Source organism: Oncorhynchus gorbuscha, unplaced genomic scaffold (genome assembly GCF_021184085.1).
Source record: "Oncorhynchus gorbuscha isolate QuinsamMale2020 ecotype Even-year unplaced genomic scaffold, OgorEven_v1.0 Un_scaffold_7709, whole genome shotgun sequence".
Classification (NCBI taxonomy): domain Eukaryota; kingdom Metazoa; phylum Chordata; class Actinopteri; order Salmoniformes; family Salmonidae; genus Oncorhynchus; species Oncorhynchus gorbuscha.
Genome location: NW_025751040.1, coordinates 1 through 15,056, shown reverse-complemented (window position 1 = coordinate 15,056; position 15,056 = coordinate 1). Strand labels below are relative to the sequence as shown.

Here is a 15,056-nt window from a genome sequence, read left to right as displayed (position 1 = left end):
GGACTCACGCTAAGGTTAAGGATGAGATTCTCTCTCGGGAGGTTCCATCCAGCGTGGATTCTTTGATTGAACTCGCTATTCGCATTGAACGACGGGTAGATCTTCGTCACCGAGCTCATAGAAGAGAGCTCGCATTAACTGTGTCTCCCCTCTCTCCGACACTACCGTCTTTCCCCACTGACTCAGGTGTTGAGCCCATGCAGCTGGGGGTATTCGCATCTCGACTAAGGAGAGGGAACGGAGAATCACCAACCGCCTCTGTCTCTATTGCGGTTCCGCTGGTCATTTTGTCATTTCATGTCCAGTTAAAGGCCAGAGCTCATCAGTAAGCGGAGGGCGACTGATAAGCGCTACTAGACGGTCCTCTCCGTCAAGTACATGTACTACCTTACCGGTCCATCTACGCTGGACCGGATCGGCAGCTTCCTGCAGTGCATTAATAGACTCTGGGGCAGAGGGCTGTTTTATGGACGAAGCCTGGGCGCGGGAACATGACATTCCTCTCAGACAGTTAGGGGAGTCCACGGTCATGTTTGCCTTGGATGGTAGTCCTCTCCCCAGTATATTATATGAAACACTACCTTTAACCCTCACTGTATCTGGTAACCATAGTGAGACCATTTCTTTTTTGATTTTTTGTTCACCTTTTACACCTGTTGTTTTGGGTCATCCCTGGCTAGTGTGTCATAATCCTTCTTTTGATTGGTCTAGTAATTCTATCCTTTCCTGGAACGTTTCTTGTCATGTGACGTGTTTAATGTCTGCTATTTCTCCTGTTTGTTCTGTCCCCTCTTCTCAGGAGGAACCTGGTGATTTGACAGGAGTGCCGGAGGAATATCATGGTCTGCGCACGGTCTTCAGTCGGTCCAGAACCAACTCCCTTCCTCCTCACCGGTCGTATGATTGTTGTTCTGATCTCTTCAAGAAGCGTTTTGCATTCGCTTCTATCCTTGTTGCACCTGACGTCACTAAACAGTTTATTGTTGAGGTTGACGCGTCGGGGTGGGCGTGGGAGCCATTCTGTCCCAGCGCTCCGATACTGACGATGGGGTCCACCCTTGTGCGTATTTTTCTCATCGCCTGTCACCGTCGGAACGTAACTATGATGTGGCTAACCGCGAACTGCTCGCCATCCGTTTAGCCCTAGGCAAATGGCGACAGTGGTTGGAGGGGGCGACCGTTCCTTTTGTCGTTTGGACTGACCAAAAGAACCTTGAGTACATCCGTTATGCCAAACGACTGAATGCGCGTCATGCTCGTTGGGCGTTGTTTTTCGCTCGTTTGAGTTCGTTATTTCTTATTGCCCGGGTACTAAGAACACCAAGCCTCATGCTTTATCCCGTCTCTTTAGTTCTTCTGTGGCTTCTACCGATCCCGAGGGGATCCTTCCTGTTGGGCGTGTTGTCGGGTTGACTGTCTGGGGAATTGAGAGACAGGTTAAGCAAGCACTCACGCACACTGCGTCGCCGCGCGCTTGTCCTAGTAACCTTCTTTTCGTTCCTGTTTCTACTCGTCTGGCTGTTCTTCAGTGGGCTCACTCTGCCAAGTTAGCTGGCCATCCCGGCGTTCGGGGTACGCTTGCTTCTATTCGCCAGCGGTTTTGGTGGCCTACTCAGGAGCGTGACACGCGCCGTTTCGTGGCTGCGTGTTCAGACTGCGCGCAGAAGAAGTCTGGTAATTTTTTTTTCTGCTTCTGGTCTTGCTGGGTCTCAGTCTGTTCCCTGCCATCGCATCTCTCCTGTTCTTGTTCCTGCCCTTGCTGTGTCTCAGTCTGTCCCTAGTTGTTACTCTCCTGGCCTGTTTGGTCCTGTTTGCTCTAAAGCTTTCAGTTCTCTACCCGTGTCTCATTTTTTTTTTAGAGTAGTACCCTAGTTTCCCATCGTTTTTCGTTACGGTCCTGAGGAGAGGAGTTGGGTTCTTTCTCGGGACGTGCTGGACCGTTTGTGATCTATGATTTCCTCCGTTGCCGCCAGTGTTCCTCCTCGAGAGCGCCAGGAGGCGCTCGGTGAGTGGGGGGGTACTGTCATGTTTTGTCTTATTTTGTCTTGTCATTTTGCTTTTCCCTCTGTTCGTTTTCCCCCTGCTGGTCTTTTTAGGTTCGTTCCCCTCTTTCTCTCTTCCTCCCTCTCTCTCTTCTCTCTATCGCTCCGTTCCTGCTCCCAGCTGTTCCTATTCCCCTAATCAATCATTTAGTCTTCCCACACCTGTTCCCTATCTTTCCCCCTGATTAGAGTCCCTATTTCTCCCCTTGTTTTCCGTTTCTGCCCTGTCGGATCCTTGTCTATTGTTCACCGTGCTGTGTCTGTGTATCGCCCTGTCGTGTCGTGTTTCCCTCAGATGCTGCGTGGTGAGCAGGTGTCTGAGTCTGCTACGTTCAAGTGCCTTCCCGAGGCAACCTGCAGTTCTTGATCGAGTCTCCAGTCTGTTCTCGTCATTACGAGTGGAATTATGTCTTATGATTGTAGATTTACTTTACTGGATTAAAGACTCTGTTTTCGCCAAGTCGCTTTTGGGTCCTCATTCACCTGCATGACACTATGACTGATTCAAGTATTTTTAGCCAGATCCTAATTGTTATGTTGAATTTTATGTTCCTTTTGTTGGCATAGAAGGCCCTTCTTGCCTTATCTCTCAGATCCTTCACAGCTTTGTGGAAGTTACCTGTGGCGCTGATGTTTAGGCCAAGGTATGTATCGTTTTTAGTGGGCTCTAGGGAAACGGTTTCTAGATGGAATTTGTATTTGTGGTCCTGGCAACTGGACCTTTTTTGGAACACCATTATTTTGGTCTTACTGAGATTTACTGTCAGGGCTCAGGTCTGACAGAATCTGTGCAGAAGATCAAGGTGCTGCTGGAAGCAAGTCAGTTAAGAACAAATTCTTATTTTCAATGACGGCCTGGGAACAGTGGGTTAACTGCCTGTTTAGGGGCAGAACGACAGATTCGTACCTTGTCAGCTCGGGGGTCTGAACTTGAACCCTTCCGGTTCCTAGTACAACTCTCTAACCACTAGGCTACTCTGCCGCACCATGTATGAATGTAGTGGGGTGAAGCCGGTGAGGCCGGTCTCTCTCTCTCGCTGTGTGTCTGTAGTCAAACCCTCTCCAGATGCTATCAGTTAGCTCATGTCTCCCGAAGCTGCTTATGCAACGTTGGATTTACAGCACAGACAAGAGTGGTAGAGTGTGTGTGTGTGTGCATGCGTGTATGTCGTTCGTGCATGTCATTCGTGTGTGTGTGCATGCGTGTATGTCGTTCGTGCATGTCATTCGTGTGTGTGTGTGCATGCGTGTATGTCGTTCGTGTGTGTGTGTGCATGAGCGTATGTCGTTCGTGTGTGTGTGTGCATGCGCGTATGTCGTTCGTGCATGTCATTCGTGTGTGTGTGTGCATGCGTGTATGTCGTTCGTGTGTGTGTGTGCATGCGCGTATGTCGTTCGTGTGTGTGTGTGCATGCGCGTATGTCGTTCGTGCATGTCATTCGTGTGTGTGTGTGCATGCGTGTATGTCGTTCGTGCATGTCATTCGTGTGTGTGTGTGCATGCGTGTATGTCGTTCGTGCATGTCATTCGTGTGTGTGTGTGCATGCGTGTATGTCGTTCGTGTGTGTGTGTGCATGCGCGTATGTCGTTCGTGTGTGTGTGTGCATGCGCGTATGTCGTTCGTGCATGTCATTCGTGTGTGTGTGTGCATGCTTGTATGTCGTTCGTGCATGTCATTCGTGTGTGTGTGTGCATGCGTGTATGTCGTTCGTGCATGTCATTCTTGTGTGTGTGCATGCGTGTATGTCGTTCGTGCATGTCATTCGTGTGTGTGTGTGCATGCGTGTATGTCGTTCGTGCATGTCATTCATGTGTGTGTGTGCATGCGTGTATGTCGTTCGTGTGTGTGTGTGCATGCGCGTATGTCGTTCGTGTGTGTGTGTGCATGCGCGTATGTCGTTCGTGCATGTCATTCGTGTGTGTGTGTGCATGCTTGTATGTCGTTCGTGCATGTCATTCGTGTGTGTGTGTGCATGCGTGTATGTCGTTCGTGCATGTCATTCGTGTGTGTGTGTGCATGCGTGTATGTCGTTCATGCATGTCATTCGTGTGTGTGTGTGCATGCGTGTATGTCGTTCGTGCATGTCATTCGTGTGTGTGTGTGCATGCGTGTATGTCGTTCGTGCGTGTCATTCGTGTGTGTGTGTGCATGCGTGTATGTCGTTCGTGCGTGTCATTCGTGTGTGTGTGTGCATGCGCGTATGTCGTTCGTGCATGTCATTCGTGTGTGTGTGTGCATGCGTGTATGTCGTTCGTGCATGTCATTCGTGTGTGTGTGTGCATGCGTGTATGTCGTTCGTGCATGTCATTCGTGTGTGTGTGTGTGTGTGTGCATGCGTGTATGTCATTCGTGCATGTCATTTGTGTGTGTGTGCCTGTCTTACTTGAGCTGGTGGTCCTTGGTGCTACGTGTCTTCGCAAGGAACCTCTCAGACAGTTTCTCCAGGTTACGACTGTAGTCCATCTCGACCTCCGCTTTCTTCCTGAAGAAGTCCTGCAGGTCCTGCAGCAGCTGCACTCTCAGCTCACACTGCTGGTCCAGACACTTGAACTGCTCCACCAGCTGGGCACGGATCTCTACAGAGATGAGGGGGGGGGGGGGGGGTTAGACATCTTCAGACACACTGGGAGAGGGAGAGGGCTAGTTTGTGGCTATGGGTGCACTGGACATCATCATCATCATCATCATCATCATAAATAAACACTTTATTAGCCAATCAGTTGGAGTATGCCATGTGATTGGCTCACAAAAAACTCCTACTTTATATTACCAGCACCCTTCAAAGATAACATTCTGAGAATGAATAACTGGTCACTCACAATCAGAGAATAGAATGGAGATATTTTCTGAAACAGCTGAGATATGATGATACATTGAGTTTAATGGTGACCGTGGCCAATCTGGTGATCATGGCCAATCTGGTGACCGTGGCCAATCTGGTGACCGTGGCCAGTCTGCAGGCCGTGGCCAGTCTGGTGACCATGGCCAATCTGGTGACCGTGGCCAGTCTGGTGACCATGGCCAATCTGGTGACCGTGGCCAGTCTGGAGGCCGTGGCCAGTCTGGTGACCGTGGCCAGTCTGTTGACGTGGCCAGTCTGGTGACCGTCCCCAGTCTGGAGGCCGTCCCCAGTCTGGAGGCCGTGGCCAGTCTGGTGACCGTGGCCAGTCTGGTGACCGTGGTCAGTCTGGTGACCGTGGCCAGTCTGGTGACCGTGGCCAGTCTGGTGACCGTCGCCAGTCTGGAGGCCGTGGCCAGTCTGGAGGCCGTGGCCAATCTGGTGACCGTGGTCAGTCTGGTGACCGTGGCCAGTCTGGTGACCGTCCCCAGTCTGGAGGCCGTGGCCAGTCTGTTGACCGTGGCCAGTCTGTTGACCGTGGCCAGTCTGGTGACCGTGGCCAGTCTGGTGACCGTTGCCAGTCTGGTGACCGTGGCCGGTCTGTTGACGTGGCCGGTCTAGTGACCGTGGCCAGTCTGGTGACCGTGGCCAGTCTGGAGGCCGTGGCCAGTCTGGTGACCGTGGCCAGTCTGTTGACCGTGGCCAGTCTGGTGACCGTGGCCAGTCTGGTGACCGTGGCCAGTCTGGTGGCCGTCCCCAGTCTGGAGGCCGTGGCCAGTATGGTGACCGTGGCCAGTCTGGTGACCGTGGCCAGTCTGGTGGCCGTCCCCAGTCTGGAGGCCGTGGCCAGTCTGGTGACCGTGGCCAATCTGGTGACCGTGGCCAGTCTGGTGACCGTGGCCAGTCTGGTGGCCGTCCCCAGTCTGGAGGCCGTGGCCAGTCTGGTGACCGTGGCCAGTCTGGTGGCCGTCCCCAGTCTGGAGGCCGTGGCCAGTCTGGAGGCCGTGGCCAATCTGGTGACCGTGGCCAGTCTTACAGTACACTGAGCATGGAGAGCTGATCTGGTTTCTCTGGGTATATTTACAGACTGTGTGTGTTCCTCCTTTCCTCCTCCTCATATCCAGACATCTCCTGAGACAGTCCTTTATTCTGGCTTTTCACTTTTCATTACCATTCTCTCTCCCTCCCTCGCTCCACCTCCCTCCCTTGCCCCACCTCCCTCCCTCCACCTCCCTCCCTCGCTTGCTCCACCTCCCTCCCTCTCTCGGTCCACCTCCCTCCCTCCCTCCCTCCCTCGATCCACCTCCCTTCCTCCCTCCTCCTCCCTCCCTCCCTCCACCTGCCTCCCTCCCTCGCTCCACCTCCCTCCCTCTCTCGCTCCACCTCCCTCCCTCCCTCCCGTGCTCCACCTCCCTCCCTCTCTCGCTCTACCTCTCTCCCTCCCTCGCTCCACCTACCTCCCTCCCTCCCTCGCTCCACCTCCCTCCCTCGCTCCTCCTCCCTCCCTCCCTTCCTCGCTCCACCTCTCTCCCTCCCTCCTTTGCTCTACCTCTCTCCCTCCCTCGCTCCACCTACCTCCCTCACTCCCTCCCTCGCTCCACCTCCCTCCCTCGCTTGCTCCACCTTCCTCCCTCTCTCGGTCCACCTCCCTCCCTCCCTCGATCCACCTCCCTTCCTCCCTCCTCCTCCCTCCCTCCACCTGCCTCCCTCCCTCGCTCCACCTCCCTCCCTCTCTCGCTCCACCTCCCTCCCTCCCTCCCGTGCTCCACCTCCCTCCCTCTCTCGCTCTACCTCTCTCCCTCCCTCGCTCCACCTACCTCCCTCCCTCCTCGCTCCACCTCCCTCCCTCCCTCCCTTCCTCGCTCCACCTCTCTCCTCCCGCCCTCCCTCCTTTGCTCCACCTCCCTCCCTCCCTCGCTCCACCTCCCTCTCTCTCGCTTCACCTCCCTCCCTCCCTCGCTCTACCTCTCTCCCTCCCTCCCTCCCTCACTCCACCTCCCTCGCTCCACCTCCCTCCCTCCCTCGCTGCTCCTCCTCCCTCTCTCCCTCACTCCACCTCTCTCCCTCTCTCCACCTCCCTCGCTCCTCCTCCCTCCCTCGCTCCACCTCTCTCCCTCCCTCGCTCCACCTCTCTCCCTCCCTCCCTCCCTTGCTCCACCTCTCTCCCTCCCTCCCTCCCACCCTCCCTCCCTCCCAACACTCAAGTCTGGCCTGAAATGAATGGCTTCCTCTCAGTGTAGACACACTCAGTGGACATATTGAATTATGATGTTTTAAACTACCAACCTTTTATCCCACAGTACTGTTATGGATAGGTGTGTGTGTGTTGGTGTATGTGAATGTATGTGTGTATGTGTGTGCGTGTGGAGAGAGAGAGAGAGAGAGAGAGAGAGAGAGAGAGAGAGAGAGAGAGAGAGAGAGAGAGAGAGAGAGAGAGAGAGAGAGAGAGAGAGAGAGAGAGAGAGAGGCCATGCCAAGCAGAGCAGAGCAGGAGATCCTGAGTGAATGTGAGGGCAGCGTTTCGAGTCTTGACAACACACACAAACACGCATGATAATAAACTGGATTAGTGTTGACAGATGACAGACTAATGCCACACTCTCATAGCTGCCTCGCAGACAAGAGGCCTTAAGATTTAATGAACCCCCTCAAACATAACGCACACACACACACACACACACATTCCACTTAACTCCTAATCCCAATAACTTCTCCGCCTATTACCTTTTATTGTGATTATTTATTGTACTTCTTTCTCCCTTATTCACCATCTGTTTCCCTTCTTCTTTGTGTAAATCTCCAATGATTTATTTATCTTTTCTAAAAAATGGGATTATTATTTTTGTATGGTTTTGTTTTGTAAACATTGAAAGGGGGTGGAGCCTCTGGGTCCCTGTGGGTTTCTACCTCTGTTGCTCATGTTCTTCTTGTTCCCCTTTTAAACCTTCCTCATACTGTTCTGTATTTTCTTGCAACAAAAAAAATAATAATAAAAAAAAATTGTAATTATCAGCATTCACACACACACACAAAACTGTACACACACACACACACAAAACTGTACACACACACACACACACAAAACTGTACACACACACACAAAACTGTACACACACACACACACAAAACTGTACACACACACACACACAAAACTGTACACACACACACAAAACTGTACACACACACACAAAACTGTACACACACACACAAAACTGTACACACACACACACACAAAACTGTACACACACACACACACACAAAACTGTACACACACACACACACAAAACTGTACACACACACACAAAACTGTACACACACACACACACAAAACTGTACACACACACACAAAACTGTACACACACACACAAAACTGTACACACACACACAAAACTGTACACACACACACACACAAAACTGTACACACACACACACACACACACACACACAAAACTGTACACACACACACAAAACTGTACACACACACAAAACTGTACACACACACACACACACAAAACTGTACACACACACACACACAAAACTGTACACACACACACAAAACTGTACACACACACACACACAAAACTGTACACACACACACAAAACTGCACACACACACACAAAACTGTACACACACACACAAAACTGTACACACACACACACACAAAACTGTACACACACACACACACAAAAACTGTACACACACACACACACAAAACTGTACACACACACACACACAAAACTGTACACACACACACACACAAAACTGTACACACACACACACACACAAAACTGTACACACACACACACACAAAACTGTACACACACACACACACAAAACTGTACACACACACACAAAACTGTACACACACACACAAAACTGTACACACACACACACACAAAACTGTACACACACACACACACAAAACTGTACACACACACACACACAAAACTGTACACACACACACAAAACTGTACACACGCACACACACAAAACTGTACACACACACACACAAAACTGTACACACACACACACACAAAACTGTACACACACACACACACAAAACTGTACACACACACACACACAAACTGTACACACGCACACACACAAAACTGTACACACACACACACACAAACTGTACACACGCACACACACAAACTGTACACACACACACACAAAACTGTACACACGCACACACAAAAACTGTACACACGCACACACAAAACTGTACACACACACACACACAAAACTGTACACACACACACACAAAAACTGTACACAACACACAGGCTGTACACACGCACACACAAAACTGTACACACGCACACACAAAAACTGTACACACGCACACACACAAAAACTGTACACACACACACACACAAAAACTGTACACACACACACACACAAAAAACTGTACACACGCACACACAAAACTGTGCACACGCACACACACAAAACTGTACACACGCACACACACAAAACTGTACACACGCACACACACAAAACTGTACACACGCACACACAAAACTGTACACACGCACACACACAAAACTGTACACACACACACACAAAAACTGTACACACACACACACACAAACACAAACACACACAAAACTGTACACACACACACACAAAAACTGTTTACACACACACACACAAACTGTACACACACACACACACAAACTGTACACACGCACACACAAAACTGTAGCACACACCTACACAAAACTGTACACACACACACAAACTGTACACACACACACACACAAAACTGTACACACGCACACACACAAAACTGTACACACACACACACACAAAACTGTACACACGCACACACACAAAACTGTACACACGCACACACACAAAACTGTACACACGCACACACACAAAACTGTACACACGCACACACACAAACTGTACACACGCACACACACAAAACTGTACACACGCACACACACAAAACTGTACACACGCACACACAAACTGTACACACGCACACACACAAAACTGTACACACGCACACACACAAAACTGTACACACGCACACACACAAAACTGTACACGCACACACACAAACTGTTACACACTCACACACACAAACTGTACACACGCACACACACAAAACTGTACACACTGTACACACACAAAACTGTACACACGCACACACACAAAACTGTACACACGCACACACACAAAACTGTACACACGCACACACACAAAACTGTACACACGCACACACAAAACTGTACACACACACCAAAACTGTACACACGCACACACACAAAACTGTACACACGCACACACACAAACTGTACACACTCACACACACAAAACTGTACACACGCACACACACAAAACTGTACACACGCACACACAAAACTGTACACACGCACACACACAAACTGTACACGCACACACACAAAACTGTACACACGCACACACACAAAACTGTACACACGCACACACACAAAACTGTACACACACACACACACAAAACTGTACACACGCACACACACAAAACTGTACACACGCACACACACAAAACTGTACACACGCACACACACAAAACTGTACACACGCACACACACAAAACTGTACACACGCACACACACAAAACTGTACACACACACACACAAAACTGTACACACACACACACACACAAAACTGTACACACGCACACACACAAAACTGTACACACGCACACACACAAAACTGTACACACACACACACACACAAAACTGTACACACACACACACACACAAAACTGTACACACGCACACACACAAAACTGTACACACACACACACACAAAACTGTACACACACACACACACAAAACTGTACACACAAGCACACACACAAAACTGTACACACAAGCACACACACAAAACTGTACACACGCACACACACAAAACTGTACACACAAGCACACACACAAAACTGTACACACGCACACACAAACTGTACACACAAAGCACACACACAAAACTGTACACACGCACACACAAAAAACTGTACACACAAGCACACACAAAACTGTACACACAAGCACACACAAAAACTGTACACACGCACACACACAAACTGTACACACAAGCACACACACAAAACTGTACACACACACACACACAAAACTGTACACACACACACACACAAACTGTACACACACACAAAACTGTACACACAAGCACACACACAAACTGTACACACACACACACAAACTGTACACAAAACTGTACACACAAGCACACACACAAAACTGTACACACGCACACACACAAAACTGTACACACAAGCACACACACAAAACTGTACACACACACACACACAAAACTGTACACACAAGCACACACACAAAACTGTACACATCACACACACAAACTGTACACACGCACACACACAAACTGTACACACACACACACAAAACTGTACACACGCACACACACAAAACTGTACACACGCACACACACAAAACTGTACACACGCACACACACAAAACTGTACACACGCACACACACAAACTGTACACACAACACACACACAAAACTGTAAAAACTGTACACACGCACACACACAAAACTGTACACACGCACACACAAAAACTGTACACACACACACAAACTGTACACACGCACACACACAAAACTGTACACACACACACAGGCTGTACACACACACACACACAAAACTGTACACACGCACACACACAAACTGTACACACGCACACACAAAAAACTGTATACACGCACACACACAAAACTGTACACACGCACACACACAAAACTGTACACACGCACACACACAAAACTGTACACACGCACACACACAAACTGTACACACACACACACACAAAACTGTACACACGCACACACACAAACTGTACACACACACACACACAAAACTGTACACACACACACACACAAAACTGTACACACAAACACACACAAAACTGTACACACACACACACACAAAACTGTACACACGCACACACACAAAACTGTACACACACACACACACAAAACTGTACACACGCACACACACAAAACTGTACACACACACACAAAACTGTACACACGCACACACACAAAACTGTACACACGCACACACACAAACTGTACACACACACACACACAAACTGTACACACGCACACACAAAACACAAACTGTACACACGCACACACACAAAACTGTACACACACACACACACAAAACTGTACACACACGCACACACACAAAACTGTACACACGCACACACACAAAACTGTACACACGCACACACACAAAACTGTACACACGCACACACACAAAACTGTACACACGCACACACACAAAACTGTACACACGCACACACACAAAACTGTACACACGCACACACACAAAACTGTACACACACACACACAAAACTGTACACACACACACACACACAAAACTGTACACACGCACACACACAAAACTGTACACACGCACACACACAAAACTGTACACACGCACACACAAAAACTGTACACACGCACACACACAAAACTGTACACACGCACACACACAAAACTGTAACACGCACACACACACAAAACTGTACACACTCACACACACAAAACTGTACACACGCACACACACAAAACTGTACACACGCACACACAAAACTGTACACACGCACACACACAAAACTGTACACACGCACACACACAAAACTGTACACACGCACACACACAAAACTGTACACACGCACACACACAAAACTGTACACACACACACACACAAAACTGTACACACGCACACACACAAAACTGTACACACGCACACACACAAAACTGTACACACGCACACACACAAAACTGTACACACGCACACACACAAAACTGTACACACGCACACACACAAAACTGTACACACACACACACAAACTGTACACACACACACACACAAAAACTGTACACACGCACACACACAAAACTGTACTGTGTACACACACACACACACAAAAAACTGTACACACACACACACACAAAAACTGTACACACGCACACACAAAACTGTACACACACACACACACAAAACTGTACACACACACACACACAAAACTGTACACACAAGCACACACACAAAACTGTACACACAAGCACACACACAAAACTGTACACACGCACACACACAAAACTGTACACACAAGCACACACACAAAACTGTACACACGCACACACACAAAACTGTACACACAAGCACACACACAAAACTGTACACACGCACACACACAAAACTGTACACACAAGCACACACACAAAACTGTACACACAAGCACACACACAAAACTGTACACACGCACACACACAAAACTGTACACACAAGCACACACACAAAACTGTACACACACACACACACAAAACTGTACACACACACACACACAAAACTGTACACACACACAAAACTGTACACACAAGCACACACACAAAACTGTACACACACACACACAAAACTGTACACACAAGCACACACACAAAACTGTACACACAAGCACACACACAAAACTGTACACACGCACACACACAAAACTGTACACACAAGCACACACACAAAACTGTACACACACACACACACAAAACTGTACACACACACACACACAAAACTGTACACACACACACACACAAAACTGTACACACACACACACACAAAACTGTACACACACACACACACACAAAACTGTACACACACACACACAAAAACTGTACACACACACACACACAAAACTGTACACACACACACACACAAACTGTACACACACACACACAAAACTGTACACACACACACACACACAAAACTGTACACACACACACACACAAAACTGTACACACACACAAAACTGTACACACACACACAACTGTAAACACACACACAAAACTGTACACACACACAAAAAACTGTACACACACACAACTGTACACACACACACCGTTGCCTGTGTTTTACCTTTACACCTCCTGCTGTAGATGAAACGGACGGCTTTAGCCACCATGTTGCAGGGTCTGAGTGTGGTCACTGTCTGACAATAACCCTGGGTGACTCTGCTCTGCGCTCTACAGCTGAGGGGACAGTTTCACAAAGCCACAAAGAGAAGTGGGATTTCTAACTATCAGTCAGCCTGCAAACTCTGTCTGAATACTCTGAATACTATGCTCGCTCTCTCTCTCTCTCGCTCTCTCTCTCTCTCTCTCTCTCTCTCTCTCTCTCTCTCTCTCTCTCTCTCTCTCTCTCTCTCTCTCTCTCTCTCTCTCTCTCTCTCTCTCTCTCTCTCTCTCTCTCTCTCTCTATCGATCTCTCCCTCTCTCTATCAATCTCTCCCTCTCTCTATCAATCTCTCTCTCTCTCTCTCTCTCTCTCTCTCTCTCTCTCTCTCTCTCTCTCTCTCTCTCTCTCTCTCTCTGTCGATCTCTCTCTCTATCGATCTCTCTCTCTCTCTCTCTCTCTCTCTCTCTCTCTCTCTCTCTCTCTCTCTCTCTCTCTCTCTATCGATCTCTCTCCGATCTCTCTCTATCTATCTCTCTCTCTCTCTCTCTCTCTCTCTCTCTCTCTCTCTCTATCGATTCTCTCTCTCTCTCTCTCTCTCTCTCTCTCTCTCTCTCTCTCTCTCTCTCTCTCTCTCTCTCTCTCTCTCTCTCTCTGTCGATCTCTCTCTCTATCGATCCTCTCTCTCTCTCTCTCTCTCTCTCTCTCTCTCTCTCTCTCTCTCTCTCTCTCTCTCTCTCTCTCTCTCTCTATCGATCTCTCCTCTCTCTATCAATCTCTCCCTCTCTCTATCAATCTCTCTCTCTCTCTCTCTCTCTCTCTCTCTCTCTCTCTCTCTCTCTCTCTCTCTCTCTCTCTCTCTCTCTCTCTCTCTCTCTCTCTCTCTCGATCTCTCTCTCTATCGATCTCTCTCTCTCTCTCTCTCTCTCTCTCTCTCTCTCTCTCTCTCTCTATCGATCTCTCTCTCTCTCTCTCTCTCTCTCTCTCTCTCTCTCTCTCTCTCTCTCGATTCTCTCTCTCTCTCTCTCTCTCTCTCTCTCTCTCTCTCTCTCTCTCTCTCTCTCTCTCTCTCTCTCTCTCGATCTCTCTCTCTGTCGATCTCCCTCTCTCTGATCGATCTCTCTCTCGATCTCTCTCTCTCTCTCTCTCTCTCTCTCTCTCTCTATCAATCTCTCTCT

The 15,056-nt window shown here is 48.8% G+C and overlaps 1 protein-coding gene across 1 annotated transcript; it reads right to left on the bottom strand.

Annotated features, from left to right (window-relative positions):
* Positions 1-4,417: 4,417 nt before the first annotated feature.
* Positions 4,418-14,043, bottom strand: LOC124029788 (SLIT-ROBO Rho GTPase-activating protein 2C-like). The gene is made up of 2 exons (XM_046341371.1): positions 13,843-14,043; positions 4,418-4,619 (listed from the first exon to the last, which is right to left on the bottom strand). The coding sequence occupies exons 1-2, from the start codon at positions 13,886-13,888 to the stop codon at positions 4,423-4,425; spliced, it is 243 nt and encodes an 80-aa protein (XP_046197327.1). The 5' UTR covers positions 13,889-14,043; the 3' UTR covers positions 4,418-4,422.
* Positions 14,044-15,056: the final 1,013 nt, after the last annotated feature.